At 34.7% G+C, this 24644-nt stretch overlaps 1 protein-coding gene across 1 annotated transcript in view; it reads left to right on the top strand.

Annotated features, from left to right (window-relative positions):
* LRRK2 (leucine rich repeat kinase 2) overlaps window positions 1-24644 on the top strand; it is a 133229-nt gene that overhangs the window by 59180 nt on the left and 49405 nt on the right. The window contains 11 exon segments of the mRNA XM_047740921.1: window positions 515-765; window positions 1035-1183; window positions 4317-4410; window positions 6755-6941; window positions 8042-8223; window positions 11013-11242; window positions 11678-11805; window positions 13387-13605; window positions 17236-17437; window positions 18536-18624; window positions 24207-24394. Of these exon segments, the coding sequence (XP_047596877.1) occupies window positions 515-765; window positions 1035-1183; window positions 4317-4410; window positions 6755-6941; window positions 8042-8223; window positions 11013-11242; window positions 11678-11805; window positions 13387-13605; window positions 17236-17437; window positions 18536-18624; window positions 24207-24394 (1919 nt within the window).

The following is a 24644-nucleotide window of genomic DNA, read 5'->3' as shown; positions in this document are numbered from 1 at the left end:
GGTTCTAAAACAAAACATGTATATAATGACTATGTTTATGGTTAAATAATTATTAATTATTTAAATATATTAAATATAATATATTATAAATATTATTTATATTAAAATATATAACAATTTCTAAAATCCAGTATTTAAGAAATGTATCCCCGGGATTATTTTATACTGTTTATTCATTAAGTAATTCAAATATTTATTGAGGCTTATTCTGTTTCCATTTCACTCTTGGCAGGAATGATTTACCAAGAAACTGAATTAAACTCTTAACCTTGTTTTTGTGAATTGCTTTTGACACTTTACCTCTTACATTTTCCTGGTTTTAACCCACTTAATAGCAGGGATGGTTGGACCAGTCATTATACTGAAGTTCTCTTGTGGATTGTGTTCTCAGTTTTTGGGATAATTCTTAATGGTTCTAGTTACCAGAGGTATGGAAGGCAGAAATATCAGCTAACTTCAAGTTTTTCAGTTGGTTTTCGAATGGTTAGATAATTTTAAAATACTGTCTTTCCAGACCCTGAAGTGTTTGACACATTTGGATTTGCACAGTAATAAATTTACATCATTTCCCTATTACTTGTTGAAAATGAATTGTATTGCCAACCTCGATGTCTCTCGAAACGACATCAGCCCTTCAGTAGTTTTGGATCCTGCAGTGAAGTGCCCAACCTTGAAACACTTTAACTTGTCGTATAATCAGCTGTCTTCTTTTCCTGAGAACCTTGGTGATGTGGTAGAGAAATTGGAACAGCTCATTTTAGAAGGGTAAGAAGGGAGTTCATTAAATACAAAAGGGTTGCTTTACATTGAAGTTTTGTAAGACTGATAAAATATGTTGACATTATTTCCATAGTAATGGGTTTTAAGCAGTCATATGATAAAAGATTGAGGGAATTAATATTATAGCTTCTATCAATTTTCACAATTAATTTAAAAATAAATCTGCTTTGATGCTCTTCTTTGAAGGTGAATTTTTTTTCTTCAAGGCATATGAATTTATGACATTTAATCCTCATTTTGTTTCTTATGACTAGAAATAAAATACCAGAAATATGTTCCCCCTTAAGCCTGAAGGAACTGAAGATTTTGAACCTTAGTAAAAACCACATTACATCGCTATCAGAAGACTTCCTTGAGGCATGTCCTAAAGTGGAGAGTTTCAGTGCCAGAATGAATTATCTTGGTAAGTGTTCTGTATGAGTCTCCTAATAAGCAGTCCTTCTGAGTATTACAGGATGAGTCATACATGGACATGTTAGGTGAGGGTATAAATGTGGCATTTCAACTTAAATTTAATGGGAGAGTTTCAGAGATAAAGTTAACAGGTCAGTGATAGAACAAAGGAGTTAGCAAGCCATGAAGACATGAAGGAAGCTTAAATGTGTATCACTAAGTGAAAGAAGCCAGTCTGAAAAGGCTACATCCTATATGATTCCAACTATATGACATTTTGGAAAAGACAAAACTGTGGGGACAGTAAAACTGTCAGTGATTGTCAGGAGTTTGAAGAAGGAGAGAAGAATAGGGATGTGAGTGGGATTTTTAGGACAGTGAAACTATTCTGAATGATAGTGTAATGTGGATACCTGTCATTATACATTTGTCAAAACCCAGAGAATGTACAGCACAGAGTGAACTCTTACTGTAAATGATGAATTTTAGTTAATAATAATATATTGGTATTGTCTTATCAATGATAGTGAATATACCAAGCTATGCAGATTATTAGTAATAAGGATAAAAATATGTGTGCATGGGAGGAATGGTGGTGAGGAGAGAAGAGGCTTATGGGAAATCTGTACTTTCTGCTCAATTTGTCTGTACACCTAAAGGTACTCTAAAAATAGTTTATTTTTTAAATACTAAAATTAAAAATTTTTGATACTGAAAAAAATTTCAAATTAAAAAATTATAATAGATTGCTTATAGGCTAGAAGTTCCTTGGACTCCAAATAGTCATCATACTATGGTGCGCTGTAATCTGTGAAACTAAAATGCATATGGCTACATGAGATGGTTGAAGCAGGAATACTGAGTTTCCTACTGAAGTTTGCTCAATTTTCTGGATTAGAAGTGTAGAAACTATTATTATTTCTTTTGGAAATAAAATTAACCAGTTAACAGTTTGCAAATGAGTATGGTTAATGTTATTGATTGAACACTTGCTCTGTGCAGAATATTACAATAATATATGATATAATCATCACTTTTATTAAAAGTTGTGAAATATTCCGTGGTCTCTTAGCATGTGAGATAACAGGGAATTAACATTTATTTGTAGTCTCTCTGAACATTCTAATATTAAGGGACAAAATACTTTTATGGAAATAAATTGGAATTCCCCATATTTTATCTTCCTTAAGAAGATAAAGGAGACCACATGCACCTTGCGACCCATGTGACTATTCTATATTGACTCCATAAAAATTTTTTTTAAAAGATTTTATCCATATATTTGTTAGAGAGAGCACATAAGCAGGGGGAGCTGCAGGCAGAGGGAAAAGCAGGCTCCATGCTGAGCAATGAGCCTGATGTGGGGCTCCTTCCCAGAACTGAGATCATGACCAGAGCCAAAGGCAGATGCTTAACCGACTGAGCCACCCGGTGTCCCTGTAAAATAATTTTTTAATACCGCTTAAAAGCAGAATACAATTGGACTTATTCTGAAATATTTTATTTTTCCAGAACAGAAGGTAGTAATGATAAAAACTATGCTAATTTGCAGGATATTTTCCTCCTTTCTCGTTTCCTCTAGGCCTCTTGAATATCAACCATGTTCCTCCTATGAACCTGAAAATGGGGAATAGAGTGATTCCCTTCTAGTGAGCAAAGCAAACCCAGTCTCTGTCCTTAAAGAATAGTAGTTAAGTTCAGAAGATAGGCATTCAGTAACTAAGCTAAATGCTGTGAGGACAAGTTGAGGATGCTACAAGGGTAATCAGGGGGGTCTCATCCAGACTATGGAGGCAGAGGAGTGTCTCTGTATCTATGACATTTAAGTTAGATCTGGAACGAGGAGCATTCCAAGGACCCTGAAGGTTGGTTACTGTCATCTCAGCTGAATCTCACAAAAATCTTGTAGGGTATGACAGGTACGATCTCTGCTCCACTGAAGAAATGGAAGAGAGATTTTTGTGTGATATATTCAGGCGCATAGAATTAATTTACTAGAAAGATAGAATGCAAGTAGTTTCAAAAGTCCTTTTGCTTTGCACTACACAATTTTAATAGTTTTAGAAGTAGTCTTACATTTGGAAAGATGCTTTAGGGAAGTGATACCTGAGTGGGACCATTAACCCTTAAAATAATCCCATGTGAAATGAAGTTTTGGTTCTTTGAATTCACGAGTCTTTTCTGTATAGCATCTAAACCTCTTATTCTTAAGTGGAGAATTATTTATTTTGCCACAAATACTTTTCAGATATAGGTGAAAAATAATAGCATGTTCCTTTCTGCCTCTTTGGAAAGTAGCTTCTAGCTGTGTCTTAGAACACTTTGACCTTTGAAGATTTTCTAGAGAAACCATAACCCATATTTTTAACCTTGAAAATGCGAAGAAATAATTTCTCAAGCCACTTTCATAGAATCATAGATTTTTAGATCTCTAAAGAATCAGAGAGTTCATCTGGTCTAGCTGCACTATTTCATGGATGGAAAAACAGGCTGAATGATTTGCTCAGTTTCCAAAACTGTCTTCTACAGAATTTTATTGCCTGGAGGTACTTCATACTGTATTTCCTTCTTGGAATTTCATAAACTACATGAGAATATTGAGAACTTTGAGATATTTTGCTTCATCTTACTTAATGTTTCCCCAGTGTCTTAAGATCATGTGATCCAAGAGTGCTTTTATTAATCAACACCCATCATTACCCCATAGAACACCCTTTTTTGGCTGGTACTATAAAGGATTTTTATCTTTACATCATATTGTGTATTAGTATTGAAAGTGTTTTGTTGTATATACTTAAGAGTAATGTGAATTAATCCATAATGTATGTACACATAATGATAATATCACACATACTTTGGAATGAATATTCTAATAATTTTTACTTTGTACAGATGTTGGACAGATGAATTTATGTTTGGACAGTTGTTTCGCTTTCAGATGAAAATATTCTTACAAGTATGGTCCATTGTTTTGATGTTTAGTAAAAGGAGTAAGGGAGTTACCTTATTTTAAAAGTAGAATTTTTTATTGTCAGCAGGTGAATAGAAGTTAAGTGATTGGTAGCTGTTCTTATAGTAAAATCTAAGGGAAATCTCGTTGAAATGATTAAAATGTTTCTTATCTCACTTTTATTTTCTTTTAGCTGCTTTGCCTCTTTTGCCTTCTTCCCTGACAAGCCTAAAGCTATCTCAAAACAGATTTACATGTGTTCCAGAAGTAATTTTAAATCTTCCACAGTAAGTTTATTGTTTTAACTTTAAAACTGCATGAGCTGGAAAAAAATCTTTAGAAACATTGTTTTGATGTAGGCATAGTAATTGATTTACAAATTGTAATTGATTTCTAAAGCTACTCAGTTTAATATTCTTAAATCTATGAATGTTAGAATTTTACTAGGCAAAAGACCCAACTTGCTATTTGGACTTTTTAACTTTTATATTAATTTAGGGTACTATTGTGTTGAGACAATTTAAGGTTAATTAACTGTTGCAGTATTACAAACAATTGAGATTACGGGAGCTATCACTTTAACTTTAAAATTTTACTTGCTCTTAGAGGTTGATGTGCATCTAGGCTGTTATTAACTTTGAAATTATACTTATGTTGAGTTTGACATTTTTGGTGGAGATTAAGACAATTTATATAGCTCCAAGTATTTAGGAATATTTCTGGTTAATTTAATTAAAAATGAAAGCTTCTGTTTGCTATAAATTTAGGCATTAATTAGATTTCAAATGTGTCATGTTAAATACCATTCTAATTGGTTTATACATTATAAACCAGATCCATGAGTGTTTATGCGCAAATATATGTATATATAGGCAAATAATGCTTAGCTATAATCTGGTTATAGAAGAAGTCAGACAGACATATAATAGTTAATTTCAGTCTAGCTTTAGAATGTGTCAGACACTATTTTAGCCGCTCAATGGTGGATCATCTTTAAACTTCCTAATAAAACTGTTATTATCTCTGTAATGAGAACACTATTTTATTTTATTTTATTTTATTTTTTTATTTTTTTTTTTTAAGATTTTATTTATTTATTTGACAGATAGAGATCACAAGTAGGCAGAGAGGCAGGCAGAGAGAGAGAGAGGAGGAAGCAGGCTTCCTGCTGAGCAGAGAGCCCGATGCGGGGCTCGATCCCAGGACACTGGGACCATGACCCGAGCCGAAGGCAGAGGCTTTAACCCCCTGAGCCACCCAGGCGCCCCAACACTATTTTATTAAAGAGATGAAGTAATTTGCCTAACTCACAGTTCTTAAACACTGGTGACTCAATTTTATACTCTCAACTCATGCGTATAAACACCTCTAGGATATAGGTGGTCCTATATTTTAAACATAATGTATTCCTGAAAATGTGTTTGAAAGTCAAATATTTATGAAAGTTGGTTAGGAGATACATGCCATAAAGAAGATTTCTTCTCAGTTAACTAAAAATATTATTTAGTCCTTAATTACTCTGTGCTTTTAGACAATATCTTCAGGCATACACTTCTAGCATTTTGTATGTATTTCTTTAAATATATTCTTTTGTTTCACAAAAGATTATGCGGTTGTCCAGCTTAAGTCTCCCTTGAGGCTAACAAGGACTTCTTTTGAGCAATCTGTTGATTCTTGGCCTTATCTAAGTTGTATTGTTTGTTAGATAGACACGTCTTGTCTCCAATACAGTCCAATTAATTTTCTTATATTTATGCATCTTTATGAGATATGTAGGGCAAAAACCTGTGTCATTTAAAAATAAGAGCAAAAATGTTGTGCAGGCCTCAACCTTGGTCTAGCAGGCTGTGCAGCTATGTGAGCTCAGTTAGAATTAATTCAGTATGGTTCAAAAATGCCGGATGAAAGGGGTCAGCATATAATTGTAAAAGTCCAGACAGCCTTTATGTAGTCAAATATATCACAATCACTGTCTTTATTCTTTCTACACACGTACGCTTATGCCATGTGTTTTTCTGTTGTTTCCTGCAAACTTTGGGTAATATATTCCTGAAAGCAACAAGTTTGCCTTGAGAGCCTACTGTATGCAAGACATCATGTTCAATGTTGTGATATTTATCACACTGAGACAAGCTGGTAAAAGGTTATACCCATGCACATTATTCATTAGTTTTAGGACACAGCCTCTGAAGAATCTTCACAGTAATGAGGAAAATGAAAAGAGAAGGGGGGTGCTACATACTTGTGACTCTTGTATAGAAGGCATATTTATAAATCTTTTAGAGAAATGACCATTTTTCCTTTTGTTCATTATGATTTCTCATGCATCATAAACAATGACAAACACTTGGTCTTTCTCTCATTCTAAGATTGACATTTTTTTGTTTCTGAAGTAAGGAAATTAGGCTTCAATTTTGTTTTAATGGTCTTTTATTTATTTAAATGTTGTTTCTAGTGAGACATGCTTTTTCTCTAGCCCGTATCTATCTACATATACACAAAAACATACATGCATACTTAAATATAAATAATGTTAGTTTTAAAGTTGTGTCTCTGGTGAAAATTTCATGTGATGTTATTTCATGTACTTTGGAAACACTCATTTTTTATCTTGATACTGTATGGTTCTAGCTTGCGATCTTTAGATATGAGCAGCAATGAAATTGAGTATCTGCCAAGTCCTGCACACTGGAAATCTTTGAACTTAAGGGAACTCTTGTTCAGTTTTAATCAGATCAGCATCTTGGACTTGAGCGAAAAAGCATATGTGTGGTCAAGAGTAGAGAAACTACATCTTTCTCATAATAAACTGAAAGAGGTAAGAGGTTATCTTACTTGTTTAAAATGATTGCCTATTTAAAAATGCACTTTTATGATTTGAAAATATCACAAATTATCATTTTGAAAGGCTGCTAATTGGTATTTCTTACCTTTGAGTAAGATCTAATCCTACCCTGAAGTAAGTGGGCATATTAGCATAGATTACCTTTGGTCAAAATCACTTTGTGCTCTATTTTTGAAGAAACATATGAATAGATATATTTAATCATGAATGTGTGTAATGTGTTAAGTGTTTTATCATAAATCTCTGATCTGCTAACAGACTTGCAAATAATCTACATTTCTCAAGTTGTTGCTGAATCATCTGTAGCATGTGTTTTTCTTAAATTTCTGCATTCCTCCATCATGTTGCCCTTTAGCCTAGTGAGTCAGCCTTTTTGCGTCACTCTGTTGCCTCTGTTTAAATCTAAAACTGGTTATTCATTCATCTCAGAGAAAATATATAATTTTGCTACTTCAAGTTTTTTGCCTATGAAAGCTAAAAAGAATTGTGTCTGAAACTGTTAAATTCAGCATAACTGTGAGTGGTTTTGTATCTGATTTTTTGGTCAGCAAATTGGTGTTTTCTATTGTAAAAGTAATGCGTATTGCTTAATAATTTGGAACAGGAAAAGAAAAACTCCCATTACAAGGCCACCGAAAGTATAAACATTCAGTTGTATTTTAAGAATGTTAAGTTGCCTGTAAGTTTATGACTAGAACTTTATAGCTTTAGTGAAGAATATAGTGTAAAAGGAGGAGACTAAAGTCACTAATGATTAGATTTAGGTAAATATAAAGAACTTCTTTACTTTTAATGTCATAAGGAGATAAAATATGCTACCAAGATAGGACAGGTCTTTTAAGATTATAAGTGACTTGGATTGTTTGGGTAAGTCCTTTATACTTATGTCTTTGAATAATTATATTGAAAACTATGACAAGCCTTTGGAAAGTTTTAGAACTCTGCTGAAAGGTTATACCATTTGCTGATAGGCTCTCTGAGCCCATCTTTTCCCCTAGGAAGTATCTGGTTTCTTGGCAGCACGCATTTCTTCTTTTCTACCAACTGGATTTGCCCTTTTTTATTTCATTAAGATTCCTCCTGAGATTGGCTGTCTCGAAAACCTGACCTCCCTTGATGTCAGTTACAATTTGGAGCTGAGATCCTTTCCTAATGAAATGGGGAAGTTAAGCAAAATATGGGATCTTCCTTTGGATGAACTACGGCTTAATTTTGATTTTAAACATATAGGATGTAAAGCCAAAGACATCATAAGGTTAGATACTTTTATTTCCATTTTTTAAAATTAAGTTTGTTTCAGATTTTTTCTATCACTTCGATGAGTATGTAGTTACAGTTTAGGAAATAATAGTATGGTACTGTTTAATGGTGATATACCATGTGTCACTTGCCTTTTATTTAATAAATGGGTTTATGTGGTGCCTCTGCAGAGCTTTTCATTTTCTTCTAGCCACGCTAATGTTGAGAGAGTGGCTTCTCCTCCTGATCATGCGTGTCATAGAAGTGACTATAAAAGGAAATTATTATTTGGTCTCTCATTACAAATATATGTTCTAAAGAGTAGAATAACAGAGAATAATAGAGCCCAATAACTTCTCAAGCTGCATTTCATATAGCAAATAGTTATCATGTCTATTATATCTTAAAGCATTATAGATACTTAAATGATATAAAATTACTAACTTTGATTTTGCCTGTGAGGATGAGTAATCTACTAACCCTGACCATTTTTGAAACCAAAACTTCTCAGGTATCACTGTTGCTGGTCTTTACACTTGATGTACTTTAAATACCTTTGGTAATGGACTTTATCTCACTCTCTGTTACCTTTTGAGCATGTCAATCTTATTGGTACCTACTTGTAAAACTGTCTATTCCCATTTCTATAGAATTACTCCTATCTATATTATCTTACAGGTTTCAGCTCAGTTATCACCTCTCAATATATCCCTGACTTGACTAAAATATCCAACAAGGCAGGGATCATGGCTATGTTCATTCATAGTTTGATTCTTGGCACCCAACACAGAGCCTGGCATACAATTGATAATTAACGAGTTACCAGTGAACTACATAGTTACCTAATTCTCTTCTGTTTAAATTTTCTTAAATTACATTTAACTTTTCATCTCCTTTTATGAGGAATGATTTGGTTTTCTGTCCTCCAGGGTTGATTTAATTTGAAAAGAAAGATTGTCACCAGCTATGCTAAATCTGACTGCCTTTCATCCTACCTAATTATTTCCCATGATTTTCCCCTCTGAAACTGGACAGATATTCAAATTAAAATTGGTTCACTGTTTGGTAAGAATTTGTAGAACTACTTTTCAGTATGGTGTGCTATATTATCAAGCCACTATATCTACTTTTAAATGTGTTTAACATTTTTAGAAGGGAGAGACCTGGAGTAGTTTAGATATTGTAGGCATCATTTTTTTTTTTAAAGATTTTATTTATTTTTTTAACAGAGATCGAGAGAGAGAGAGAGAGAGTGCACAAGCAAGGGGAGCAACAGAGGGAGAGGGAGGAGCAGGGAGCCCAATGTGGAGGTCTGTCCCAGGACCCTAGGATCATGACCTGAGCCAAAGGCAGACGTTCAACCAACTGAGCCACCCGGGTGCCCTGATCAGTTGCTTTTTTAAAGAATGACTTTTTCGGGACGCCTGGGTGGCTCAGTGGGTTAAAGCCTCTGCCTTCCGCTCAGTCGTGATCTCAAGGTCCTGGGATCGAGCCCCGCATCATCATCGGGCTCTCTGCTCAGTAGGGAGCCTGCTTCCCCCTCTCTCTATGCCTGCCTCTCTGCCTACCTGTGATCTCTGTCTGTCAAATAAATAATAAGTAAAATCTTAAAAAAAAATAGTGACTTCTTCAAAGAATGCTGAATTCTTAGTAAATAGACCGTTGAACTATTGATATTCTTGCTTATTGATAATGCAAACAGAACTTAAGTTGTATGTGAGAAAATTATTTCAAACAGAATTTAAGGGGTATGTGACAATGATTTCAGTAATAGACACAGTATCTGATTTGTCAGGTTGTATTTTCTAAAGCATCAAATAAATTATGAAAAGTAATTGTGCCTTTTATTCAGATCCTCATGAATGTTGGTCAGAGTCTTATTAGCCATAAGAATGGATCAGTCCATATTCCCTAAAATTCACATATGATTTAGTTTTCTTCTCTAATTTTAAATTGTAGCAGCATTTTAACATAGTTAAGAATATATCTTTCTATAGCCAGTATATTTTTAAATTTAAAATCTAGTATTTAAAATGGTTTTGTTAGCCACCTGTAGCACTTCTGATTAGTTTCAATTGTTTTTTCACTAAGATTCTTAGGAAAAATATCATATTATCTGCTGATAGTTTAATGGTGTACATGTATAATTTTTAATATAACCAATATGTTCCCAGTTTTCATTTCCATTACATACATGCATACATAATATATGTAAATAGATATATTATTTATGTCATATATGAATATATGACACACATAGACACATATAATATACCCAATATGACCTCACTATCAAAGTTTAATGTAATAGTATGCATATATACTCTATTTTGCTTCTCTGTCATATGTAAAATTTTGTCCTTTGTAAAATATTGGACCTTCTAATTTTTAGGGTTTCATTTGTGTTATTTAAAGAAACTCATATATATATATGTATATATGTATATATATATATACACACACACACACACACATATATAATGCTAATTAGTCCATAATTTTCAACATCCTAATTAGTATTGCAAACATGTTTTGATTATTTCTGATGATAATGTAACATGTCATCATATTTGATATTGTTACCTACCATTCATTATCAACTACACGGACATCGCTAACAAAATAGATGCATTAACAGTGTGTTGAAAGACATATACCTTGTTAGGTACATAAGCTGTGCATCTTTTGCATGCTATATTTTAGAACAGTCTGGTATTGTAAAGATTTCAAAGCTTAAGAATTCACCTATGTCTTAAGTACACTGTTAAGCATTTTATTATTTCATTTTTGTCTTTCAAATACCAGGTTTCTTCAACAGCGGTTAAAAAAGGCTGTGCCCTATAACCGAATGAAGCTTATGATTGTGGGAAATACTGGGAGTGGTAAAACCACCTTATTGCAGCAACTGACAAAAACCAAGAAGTCAGATCTTGGGGTGCAGAGCGCCACAGTTGGTATAGATGTGAAAGACTGGCCTATCCAAATTAGAGGCAAAGGGAAGAAGGACCTCATTCTGAATGTGTGGGATTTTGCAGGTATTTATTTTGCTAGAATCTTTTACTCATATTTATCTTTTATTTAGGACAGGGATTTAAAAGCGGAGATTTTGTTCCTGCAAGAGAGCTGGTAGATACTGCAAAGAGACCTGGTAGATGCTATGGAATTATTCCAAAGCTGTTTACTTCTAAATTTACCCTTGCCACCAGAGTGAATTCCATGGAGGGAAATGTTAGGAACCAGTAGGAGTCAGCTGAAGCTTAAATATTTGGTTGGTACTTGACACACAGGCTAACAGTTGTCAATCCTGAGTGAAAACCTAGTGTAGTCCTCTACGTGTGTAGTGTCTGTTGGCTGTTTCTCTCTTTTTTTGTATGCTAAGTAGAAGATATTATCACCTAAAAAAAATTTTTTTAAGGGATACTTGGCTCTTGTTTGAAAGGCTAAGAAAAAGTCTCCAATCTTTTTTTTAGGTCGTGAGGAATTCTACAGCACTCATCCCCACTTCATGACCCAACGAGCCCTCTACCTTGCTGTCTATGACCTCAGTAAAGGGCAGGCTGAAGTGGACGCCATGAAACCTTGGCTCTTCAATATAAAGGTCGTCTGTTCTCACTATTTGAAAGTAGAAAATAATTATTTTTTTGTGTGAAAGGTGATGTGTTTTGGACAAGCAGTTGCTTCAAACAGTCTCCTCAGTTTTTTAAAAATAAAGTTAGAAGCACTAAAATTTTGAGTTGGAGAATTTTTAGTGTAATTAGGTTGTGACATGAAAATAGTGTGTTCCATATTGGTAAATGTTATAGATACTTAAAAACCTTTAACCTATAAGAGTTGAAAATATGTATGTTAAAGCTGTTTTTTATTATTTTATTTTATTTTCGATGGGGGAGGGGCAGAGAGAAAGGGAGAGAAAGAGAGTCGTAAGCAGCAGGCTCCATGCTCAAAGACCCTGAGATCATGACGTGGGCTGAAATCAAGAGTTGGAAGCTTAATTGACTAAGCCACCCAGGTGCCTCTGATCATTTTATTTATTAAATGGAGTATGAACTTCTCTACTTTAAAATAAAATATACTAAGCGAAAGCAATCCATGCATTGTCATCTGTGTCCTCACTGGCAGTGTAGTATCAATTCCTTCAAATCTTACACTTTTATTTACTTTTTACTTTTTACTTTTTTTTTTTTTTTTTTTTTTTTTAGATTTTATTTATTTGAGAGAGGGAGAAAGCATGAGAGGTGGGAGGGGCAAAGGGAGAAGCAGACTCCCTGCTGTGTAGGGAGCCCAATGTGGGACTCAGTCCTGGGACTCCAGGGTCATGACCTGAGCCAAAGGCAGTGACTTAACCAACTGAGCCACCTAGGCACCCAGATCTTGTACTTTTAAATGATACAAGCCTAGTATGCTCTTATATTTGGCATCTCTTTTTGTAATTTATCCACCTTGTCCCTTGCTGTCATGCTTTTAGCTCTTCTTGATGTAGTACAGGTTTCAGAACTGGGATAAAGTAAGAGTGAGTGATGCTCTTTGAATGAGCTTCAGGGGGCTCTTTTGTGAATCACATCCTTGACAAGGTTTGTGTCAGGACATTTTAGCAGATATTTTGGCTGCCTACAACTCAATTTATCATTTTGGTAATTTTCTGACTTCCTTTTTTTGTCATAACTAGCCAAAGTAAGTGAATATTATAGTGGCCATCGTACTTGCTTTAGTGCCTTTTTGTGTTGTTTTCCATGTGAACGACAAACTGAATGACTTTAAATTGAATGTAGGAGATTGAATTTACAGCTAAGGAAGTGAAAAATATAAACCATATTATGTTGCTTTGATACAGTCTTGGGCTTATTAAATGCTTATTTTATTTAGAAGTCCAAAGTACACTTACAGAATAACCCATTTTAAGGCATAAAAGAAAAGAAGAATAGACTATTACTGTTATATCAGCTGCCTGAAAAGTGGTAAAACTTGGAATAAGAAGGGGCATAAGAATGACTTTGAAATTTCTTAAGGTCCATTTTCCCCCTAGATTTAAGGATGGAAAGATAGTTGGCATTTTCTTTTCGACGTCTTTTAATTTCTCAGTTCCACTCTACTGAATTTCCTAAAAAGTGTCTATGAACAGAACAGTAAGCAGTCTTGATTTTGAAGCAAACACAAGAGTATTCTGTATCATTTCCTGTAGGCTCGTGCTTCTTCTTCCCCTGTGATTCTTGTTGGCACACATTTGGATGTTTCTGATGAAAAGCAGCGCAAAGCCTGCATAAGTAAAATCACCAAGGAACTCTTGAACAAGCGAGGGTTTCCTGCGATAAGGGATTACCACTTTGTGAATGCCACTGAGGAATCTGATGCTTTGGCAAAGCTTCGGAAAACCATCATTAATGAGAGTCTTAATTTCAAGGTAATGTGGTTAATGCCTACTGTGGATGGGTGGATACATTTAATTGTTTAACTGCCATGTTACCCAACTGCTTAGAGATGTCAGAAGTGTTGAGAAAAGAACAGCTATCTTAAAATAGTGATTTCTTTCATAGATGTTAACATTATTAAGTCACTCCAATTTTAAAGTTGCTTACTTATGCCATTCCTTATTTCAAATGCATAGAAATGGGAATAAGAATAATTAGAGGATCCTGAAGAAAACTAAGAATGTCTGAGAGACTGAGAGAATGTTTCTGAGAACGTTTCTGATGTCCTTTCTCTCACAGCTTTTTGTGATGGTGATTTAGTCAAATACAAGTGGATATTAGAGGTCTTGAGATCATCTTTCCTCTTTGGTTTTTGTTGTTCCTCTACTTGCTCCTTCCTTTTGGAGTTCCTGTTTTTTTGTTTTTAGTTTTTTTTTTTTTTTGAGATTTTATTTGTTTATTTGACAAAGAGAAACACAGGAAGAGAGGGAATACTAGCAGGGGGAATGGGAGAGGAAGAAGCAGGCTTCCCACCTGATGCGGGCTCGATCCCAGGACCCTGGGATCATGACCTGAGCTGAAGGCAGACACTTAATGACTGAGCCACCCAGGCGCCCTTGGAGCTCCTCTTTTATGTGCCTCTTCATCTTCTGTGCTGCTCCTTTGAGTCTCTTGTCACTGTGATGCCCATTCCACATATTTTTCTTCCCTCCCTCATCTCACAATGCCTCTTTCCTGGGGTTGCCAAGATTAGGAATTTGATTTTCAACAATGTCTAAACAATTGTTTAGTTCATATAAACTGGATTTTCTATTTCAGAAATTATGTTTTGATTTCTAAAGTTCTAGTAAGCCAAATGTGTCCGTAGGGTTCTTAAAACATACATAAATTGGCTATTGGGGAGAATACTCATTTTTAAAACTTTCAGGAAAAATAAATTTTTCCAGAGTTCTACAGATGCCGTGGTATAAACCGCACTGAGAATTCCTCACACAGTTCAATATGCCAAACCCGATGGTGAGTTTCACTGTTAGTCCCTGTTGGTTTAGCTCATTAGCACTAATGATCAAGGCCATGGCTTATAACGAGGGTCCTGTTTTGCCTGGGCATTCCCAGCATAATTAATAGTGTCCCACTGTGTTCTCAAAAGCATTCTAATCTGGATGATAAATTACATGGTCACCCTGGTTATAATGTGTTGGCCAGTTAGCTTATTTTTGTTCCATTTGCACAGATTATGCTCCTGTCTAAAACCTAATGGGCCATTTATAAATGTGTTGGTCTTTGTGGTGCCCTGCGAGAGAATTTGCATGTTTGTATCTTTCAACACATTTATCACAGTCACTAATGGCATCTTATATAAAAAGAATGACACAGTATTTATTTGCAGATTTTTCTGCTCTCTTGTTGGACATATGATTTGAGAGTAGAGATTAATGTGACTTTTAAGAAATGCACGATATTATACAAAAAATATTACACAAAATACACAGATACACAAAATTGCATCCAATTAAATAGTCTCTCTACCCAGGCAGTTTTCTTCTGAGACTATACTGGTACTTCCAGAACTTTATTGTCACTTGTAACATTTTAATAGCTTCTATTTTTAGTATATATTTATTATATATATATTATATATTTTATTATATATGTCGGCACATATATCATTTTTAAAGAGACTTCTTCAAAACAAAAAGAATAGTTTGTTTTGAAAAAGCCTGAATTTAGTTTAAACAAGTAAAGTATGAATAGTTTAGTTGAAGTATGGATAAACTGGTTAGTTATCTGACTGGACTAGTAGCGCTTTAGCATGATAGCAAGTTACCACTACTGATCAATAAGACCAGTTTTCTTGCTGCAGTTGTTAATGAATTCTGAAGCTGACACAAGGCAGTAAAATGAATGCTTTGAGAAATGGTCGCATTATCTGAAGAAAGATGTATATTGCTAATGGTTGCATCATTCTGGCATTTTAGTTTGAAAATCTATCTGCTTTGCAGAATACTGGCTCTTTGAGAAACATTCAGAACCAGTGAACCTGCCAGAACTTGAATATTCTTTCCTCCCTGACATGCTTCAATGTGTATTCAAATAGCAGCTTTTTTTTAAGGCATTAGAGATTTTTTTTTTTTTTTTTGCCCTGTCATTTGTTTTTCATTTTCTCCTTCTGTCTTGGCTCTTCTCTAATCTTTCCCTGTCTCACCCTTATTAACATGCGTTTATGCAGACTCTAGAATAATTTTTTTTTCTTTTTTGGCTCTTGGTGACCCCCTAATCAAGCTAAAAGGAGAAGTAGGACGAAACACAATTCTGTGCCAAATTATCCCTTTCAATCTTGTCCAGCCCATTAGCAGAGCAGGATCCTCTGTTGGCCCCATTACTCAGCCCTATAAAATTCATCCCTTTGCTATGTAATTTGCTTTCTGTGAGAACCCTTGTTTACTTCTACATGTAGATTTTCTTTCTTGGGTTAAAACACTACCTTCAATATGAAGTTCTATTTTATCTTAATTTATAAATGATGAAGAGAGGGAAAATGAAAAGTGGAGATTAGTGGAATTATATTTAATTTGCTGGGGCACTGGATACATGAAAACAATTTTTCAAATGACTAGAGGGGAATATGTAAGTAATAGTATGGCTGCTATGAATAAAGCTCCTTAAGGTTCAGTTACGAGTAGAAAAAGAGCACCTAAAATCTGCATGTGAATGTGTGATAAAACCCAATTTCTGTTTATAATAAGTTAAAGAATTTAGAAATTGTCAGGTAAAAAGAATTCAAGAATATATACCTGGGTTGAGAAACAGGGAGAGTTTGCCACCTGGTGGTTTTCAGAGGAATTTTAGTTACTGTTGTTAACAGTTGGATTTCTATTTAAAATCAGATTTTTCTGGGGGAAAAGTTTGGAAAAGATTTTTTTATTATAGAAATTAAGGTCTAAAAGTCATTCTTTAAAAGTTTTTATATATTTCAGTTAGTAGACAATGATTAGATTACAAGTGTAACAGACCCCCAAAAATTATCCTCTTGTGTTAGAATCATTTGTGTTTAGATGAGTTATTTTCCCAAGTTTGAAGTGCCATGAAAAAGCATAGCTTGGGTGAGGAGACTTCATGTCTATCTCTGTTGAAATGTACATTCCATTAATGCAACATTTTGCAAATAACAAGCACAAAATTTAATATTTTTACCTTATGGCATAGATATATTCATCTAACAAGGCCCCAAAGTTTTGTAATATTTACTCACTTCTAATGCTAGCATATCTATTACATATATGTCTAATGTCTTAGAAAATAGCAAATCCTTAATTTATGGTTAGTGATTAATCCTGGGTTTTGTCATGGGTTTTCTGGATAGTTAGATAAATATTTCAATGTTATTTTGTTTGATAATTCTTTCTAAATTGGCTTCTGTGTTTACATTTTTCTTATTTTAATATCATTTTATTTATTTTTCACAGTTTAAATAGTTTCACATCACATCTTGATTTTATTAAAAAATACATTTCTTAATAGTATATCACTTCCTTAACAACTATTAGCACTGAATTTACCAACCACCTGACAAATACAGGAGTAAAATGGATTTTTACAGCTTGTCATTTGTAATTACACAGATCCGAGATCAGCCTGTTGTTGGGCAGCTGATTCCAGACTGCTATGTAGAACTTGAGAAAATCATTTTATCGGAGCGTAAAAATGTGCCAATTGAATTTCCTGTAATCGACCAGAAACGATTATTACAACTCGTAAAAGAAAATCAGCTGCAGTTGGATGAAAATGAGCTTCCTCATGCAGTTCACTTCCTAAATGAATCAGGTTTGTGGGTTTGTTACATATTTTTTCAAAGCTCCACTGTAGTCATTTATAAAAATGTATCTGAGCCTTGTAAAGAATTTATGTACAAAACTTAACAGAATATCCATAAGATTCTTTGATCATCGACTTTTTCCTTTTGAAAGGTCATCATGTGCAATCATGTTGCATTTTCATATGCTGTATTATAGAGAAAACATTTAGGAGCTATCTAAGGGCAGTAGTGGGAAGGGTGTCTGAGCAGCAGTTAAAACATGTGGGTTCTAGAAATTGACTTAACTATTCAGGAGCTTTGAGACCCCGAGCACGAGCTGAATCCTTTTGTAGTATCAATTGAGTTTCGTGTGTGTGGAGTCATTTGTATACTGTAAAGGGGATATTTGTATATTCCCTTTATAATTCATTTGTATACTATGAAGGGGATTTTTATTGGGGTGGTCTACTGGGGCACTTAGAGTATCGATGGTTGCCTGAAAGAATGGATCTTTTGAATGGCAGATCTTGCCTGTTGCATGGCACATAGTCAGCGTGATCTCACAGGTGAAAACACTCAGCCCAGCTTCTGTGCTATATGGGTAGTTGATCAGTATGACCTTGCTAGAAATGTGTGAGTTGGTTTGTAATACTAGAGTCATCGACCGAGAAGCTTCTTTTAATCCGTAGATTCTGTTGTGTGAAAAATGAATCTTCGCATGGATTATAATCTGTTTCTTTTCTCTCATTATTCTTAAACCAGTAGCTTTCTGCACTCTTCTGTGTTTCTTAGCTATATTTAAAAATAAGGTATCTTTGTAGAATATACTTAGAAAGCTAAAATATTCTGTGAATTTTTTTATTATTTGTAAATATATGCAAGACAATGCATGCCATTATCTCTAATTTGCTTATATGTGATCATTTTATCTAGTTAAAAATACCTTATAATATTTGGACTTTAGAGCTCAGGAACTGGGATGCCCAGGTTCTAGTCTCAACTCTTCCACTAACTGCTGAGATTTCCTCATCTGTAAAATAAGGAAGTTGGACTAGAGTCTCTCTAAAGCCCCTTGATATTTGTGTATTGTAGATTCCATGTTACATTGTTTGATTTTTTTATTATAGGGGTCCTTCTTCATTTTCAAGACCCAGCATTGCAGTTAAGTGACTTATATTTTGTGGAACCCAAGTGGCTTTGTAAAGTCATGGCACAGGTTGGTGTCTGGTATTTTTGTGGCATGGGGGTAACGATTGAAGAGAAGCATAATGATTGAAGAGCACTGAGCATTATAGATTTTGTACTCTGTTAAGGTAGAAAATCCTGTACATGTAGAATACTGTAGAACAATTCATGTAGAAGACTGCATTAAATAGAGCTTCATGGAAGAAGGGAAGATGTTTGAGAATTCACTTAGATGTCTTTGTTTCCGACTTACAGACAGATGTTGTATCACTCTGTTCCACAGTGCTTCTCTAGACCCTGATGACACTTTGGTTTGGTTATTGGTATAGTCAGTTGAATGGAAGCTCTATGAAAATCCTTGGGGGTACTTAACCCACTGAGCCACTCCCTTAGAAAAAAAAAAAAAAAGAAAATCCTTGGGGGCAAATATACTTAAGAAAATTGGGTTGATGAGCATAAAACCTTTAACTAGATAACATGGAGGGGAGTTTTCCCTCTTGAGTGGACTATAAGCTCAAAATTGCTCACAGTTTTGGAAACTGGATGGTGATGGTTATGGCTGTCCTTTCTCCATTTATATTTCAGTTGAAAAAATTTTTTTCTGCCAATGATAAATCAATTACCAATGAGTTTATTTAATTAGTTATCATAACCCATCTCTATAGGCTTGCCATAGAAAACCATTCAAGCAGAATATCCTAGCTCAGTGTTTCTTAGTGTCATTACTATTGAAATTTTGGGCCAGATAATTATGTGTTGTACATTATAGGATGATTAGCAGTATCTTTGGTCTCTACCACCTCGATGCCTGTAGTATTGCCCCAAATGTGTCCAGATATTGCCAAATATTGGTGAGGGTGCAAAATCACCCTGGTTGAGAACAGCTGCATCTAGCTTAATCATGAACTGAAGAGAGCTTGGGAGGCTGTCTCTATCATGTTTACTCACTGGCAACCATTTTGTTTGTGGGCCTAATTTACAGTTTTTAACGTGACTCCCTGAATCTCTAAAATAATTCTACCTTTTTGGATTAAAGTCATCTCTTCTAATTAAACCACACAGTAATTAAAATCCCTTCAGATAATTTTGAATGATGGTTCCTAAATTTTGTCTAAGGGGAAAAAAGGAAGGTATTTTGGAGGGGGAACTTATTTTGGGCTAAGTCCTATATCATGGACCTTGAGAGCATATTGAAACATTGCTGGAAGTGGCAATTGTAACATGACAGTAGTGATTATTTTGGCAGATATTTTTAAAGTAGGTTTTCTTCCTTTTGCACATATGCCAGAGGAGTATGATTCCACTCATCTGGTAAATGGGAAGGAAGCTGGTAAAGTGGTCAAGAGCACAAGCTCTGGAGTCAGCATGACCTGTGTTCAAATTTTTTCTATATCTTTCCTAATTTTGTGACATTTCTTAATATTTTAAGCCTTTGTTTCTTCCCTCATACCATAAAGATAGTTACAATATTATTTTCTGTATTGCTTCCCTAACTCACTGTGAGTGAGAAGTAAATGGTAGCTAATTTTATGTTTGACCTACTTGGTAATTAAAGATATTATTTTAAGAAATTAAAAAAAACCTTCAGAATTATAAAGATGCATCCATATAGTTTTGGAAAGTGTGCCAGGTACAGAGCTAAATAAAAAATATGTGTAGGTGGGTGTGTTCCGTACAGCAAAGGGAGTTTTAAATATACCCTGAGGATTTTGTTGTCCTAGATGACACACTGTTTTGGAAAATAACTAAAGTCTATATAATCAAGAAAAGGCTAAAGTTACACTAAAAAGTGATGTGCTTCCATGGGAATTGGGAATATTTAAAGTTGCACAGATATGGATAATGCAGGGGGCATATCTTATTCAGTAGAATAAAGAACTGGTTTGCATCAGAATCACCATCTTTTAACAAAAGCAACCTTCCACCATAACCACAGTAAAATCCCTGAAGATTCATGGGGTAATTAAGTTGAAACTCCATGAAAGTTCTTATTAGCGTAGTTATACTATAAATATAATTTAAGTAAAAATTAAGTCAAGAATTTGAATACTTCAAAGTTATATTGAAAGATAAATCTAAAGAGTCAGTAGAATAATAATCTAAATTTCTTATTAATTTAATAAATACCATCATTTTTGTTTATGCTGTTACATTAAAATATAATGTTATCTTCACCGACTTAAAGAGAATGAAAACTATGGTCAACTGAAGACAAGAATGTCTTGTCTGACACCCATCAGCAAAAATAAATAGGGGTGTTCACCACCATGAATCATCAAGGCAAGGAAAGAAACAATTTCATGGTGCAGAAGCTCTAATGAACCTACCCACCCTCTCTGTGCCCCAGACTATTAGGTCACTAAACTTATTAAAAAAGTTTTCATTACTGCACAGAGAAGTTTGCAAAACTCATTTAACCACGTAACAAAAGAGAGATGAAAGGCACTTATTGAATTAATCAGGTGGAACTTTAAAGAAAGAGTTTGCATAGCAGTTTAATCTTGGCAAAATCTTGGGTGAGGAATTGGGGAAAATTTCTTTCTTTGCATAAGGGCATAAATTAGCATTTTAAGTTACTAGGCTGAAGGAATATTAAGAGTTCTTTCAAAGGTGATAAAATTAAGATAATGTTTCAGTTTTTTATTGCTATGTAACAAGATACCCCCAAACTTGGAGAAAACAAGTTAACTTGGAGTAAAACATCAGTATTTTCTGTTTCTCACTGTTCTCTGGGTTGGCTGTGCTCAGCTGTGCGGTTCTGCTCCACATGGTATTAAGGTTGGCTTGCTTCGTTGAGCCAGGTGGGAAAGCCCAAGAGAGCTATACTCACACTTTTGGTGTATTGGTTCTCCTCCATATGACCATATGGCCATTCCTTTCGTATGACCAGTCCTTTCAAAGCGTAGGCACAGAACTGATAAAATGTCACTTCTGCCACATTCTAGAGACGAGAATAACCAGAAAGCCCATCCAGATTCCATAGGAAGAGAAAGAATGGATTTCTTTTCTTGAAGGATCAAACACCATGCATATGTAGGGAGAGAAGAAATTCATGTGTCCATCTTTGGATACTATTTACTACAAATAGTGGTAGCATACAATAGGTCTACTAAAAACAATCCAACACAAACCTCTATTTTAAAATCAATATGTCTAGGGGCTTGTGGCTGGCTCAGTCAGAAGAGTGTACAGTTTTTGATCCTTGGGGTTGTGAGTTCAAGCCCCATGTTGGGTGTAGACATTACTTAAATAAATAAATTTAAAAAAATAAAAAAAAAATGAAGTCAATGTGCCTAAATAAAACAAATTAGAAGAGGTATGCAATAATGGCTAATATATGTGTTACTTGTGCACTGTTCAAACATTTTCTCATGTAATTCTCAGAGCAACTCTTTTAAATAGTATTATATTAGTCTTCATCTTGAAGATGAAGAAATTGATGGGCAGAGAAGTGAAATAATTTATCCAAAGTTACATATTTAGAAAGAAGTAGAGTTAAGAAGTAGTCGAACTAAGTAGTTTGACTCCAGTACCTATAAAACTGACCCCAGGATAAAGTGCTCCAAACTTTATTTTCCCCAAATTCTGTCACCCAGCAATTGGTTTGATACCTGCAATGTTCTAGATGTTGTTCTGCTGTTGGGGCTGTAAGCATAGATAAAACAAGGTTCCTGCATTCACGGACCTGACATTCAGCTGGGAGGAAATAACCAATAAATAAACACTTAAAATGTCAGGTGGTAGAGTGCTATAAAGAAAATATAAAGTATGATTGGGAATAGTGAATTGTCAGACAAGGTCTTAGCAGCTCTAAAAATGCCAGAACAGCAAACAATTTTCTTTACCACCTAAATTATAAGAGTGTCCCGGGCTATAAAGTGCACAATATGGGAGAGGTCCCAAACTGCAGTTTTTATTATTTAATCACCCATTTATATATTCTCATTAGACGCAATTATGTTCAGCCAGTAATGCATTCATCGATTCAATAAACATTATGTGTACCAAATAGAGATATAAAGATGAGGGAGAGAAGCCTTTGGGCCTAAGGATTTTACAATCCAATATTTCACCCAACTGCATGATAAAATGCATAATGTATGCTCCTATTGAAGTATCCCTTACATGTTAAAGATCTAAATAAATTAAGCACAAGCCTTTTTAAAATTTTTTTTAAGATTTTATTTATTTATTTGAGAGAGAATGAGTGAGAGAGAGCATGAGAGAGGAGAAGGTCAGAGGGAGAAGCAGACTCCCCAGGGAGCTGGGAGCCTGATGCGGGACTCAATCCTGGAATCATGACCTGATTCTGAAGGCAGTCCCTCCACCAACTGAGCCACCCAGGTGCCCAAGCACAAGCCTTTTTAAAAGGTGATGGACATTGGGGAGGGTACGTGCTATGGTGAGTGCTGTGAATTGTGTAAGACTGATGATTCACAGACCTGTACCCCTGAAATAAATAATACATTATATGTTAATAAAAAAAAATAAGAAAGAAAAGAAAAAAAGTTAATTTGGCTAAGTAAAATGAATAAGAATATATGGATAGTCATGGCTAACATATGAGGGCTTATTATATGCTAAAAATTGTCCTATCACCTTGCATGCCTTACTTATCTTATTTCAGTGTCATGGCAGTCTAAGGGACAGTCACTTTTATTATCTGATTGAAACTGTGGCTTAAGGAAATTATATACCATTCTCCAGATAACACAGCTAGTACTAGAACCTGGATTTGGACCTGAGTTCTTCTGAATTTATACTTTAACTGCTATGATTATGCTCAAAGCTGAATCTATGGTCTCTATGGTAGTATCATCTGAATTTCTTCTTAAAACAGATTCTCAAGCTTCATGCCAGACCTATGGATCCCGACTCCAAGTGGAGGCCAGCAAAATTCTGTAGTTACTTTGTTTGAGAATCACTAATAGACTCTACTATACTGCCTCCCTTCCCATTGATAGAAACCATTTTCTATTCTGGAAATGTAAAGTAACATTTCTATGGCAAACCTATAGTGAGAACACAGTCTGGAAGATAATTTCCCTGTGAATATATTGTTGATGAGACTATAATAAGGATGGGGGGGTATTGGATTGATCTGTTAATTGGAGCCGGGAAAGCTTAAGTTTCATTGATTTCAGACGCTATCTCTAATTTTGGATTTGAAATCATTCTTTCAATTTAATGTATCTTTTGTGGAGGAGTGATTGCTCCACTGGGCTTCCAGGTTGCATGGCTGCTAGTAGAGAAATTAGGTCCTGTGTTATACCTGACAACATTAAAATTGTTCTGATCACTTTCACCAAGCAAAGAGACACGAAATGCTTTGAATTCAAAACTTTTCAGAAAATAGGAGCACCTGGGTGGCTTAATCGTTTAGTGGTTTCAGCTCAGGTCATGGTATTGGGTCCTGGGATCCAGCCCCGAGCCCTGAGCTCCATGCTGGGCTTCACGCTCAGCAGGGAATGTGCTTCCCCTCCCCTTCTCCCTCTGCCCCTCCCCCTACTCCAGCACATACTCTGTCTCTAAAATAAATAAATAAATAAATTTATTTTTAAAAATTTTCAGAAAAGAAATTCTAGTGATTTTTTACAAGTTTAAATCTTTCAGATTTTGACAGTGAAAGTGGAAGGCTATCCAAAACATCCTAAAGGAATCATTTCACGTAGAGATGTGGAAAAATTTCTTTCAAAGAAAAAGAGATTTCCAAAGAACTACATGTCACAGTACTTTAAACTCCTAGAAAAATTCCAGATTGCCTTGCCAATAGGAGAAGAATATTTGCTGGTTCCAAGCAGGTAAACTTAAACTTAAAAATTCCATTACCCTTTGTAAATTCACCGGCTATTATATGTTTTAATTGTCAAAATAACTTTGGTTTATGATAAGTGTACTAATTTTTTTGTTTCCTGTGTATACTTTCTACTGAAATGTAGCATTTACTTTTAATGAAAACACTATATTTGACATTTTTAAAGTATAGTAAATGACTTGTTTTATGTATGTAATTACTATTTGGTTAAGCACTGCTTTAATTACGTAAGAAAG

Source organism: Lutra lutra, chromosome 8, assembly GCF_902655055.1.
Source record: "Lutra lutra chromosome 8, mLutLut1.2, whole genome shotgun sequence".
NCBI classification, from domain to species: domain Eukaryota; kingdom Metazoa; phylum Chordata; class Mammalia; order Carnivora; family Mustelidae; genus Lutra; species Lutra lutra.
This window is presented reverse-complemented; position numbering and strand designations above follow the sequence as displayed.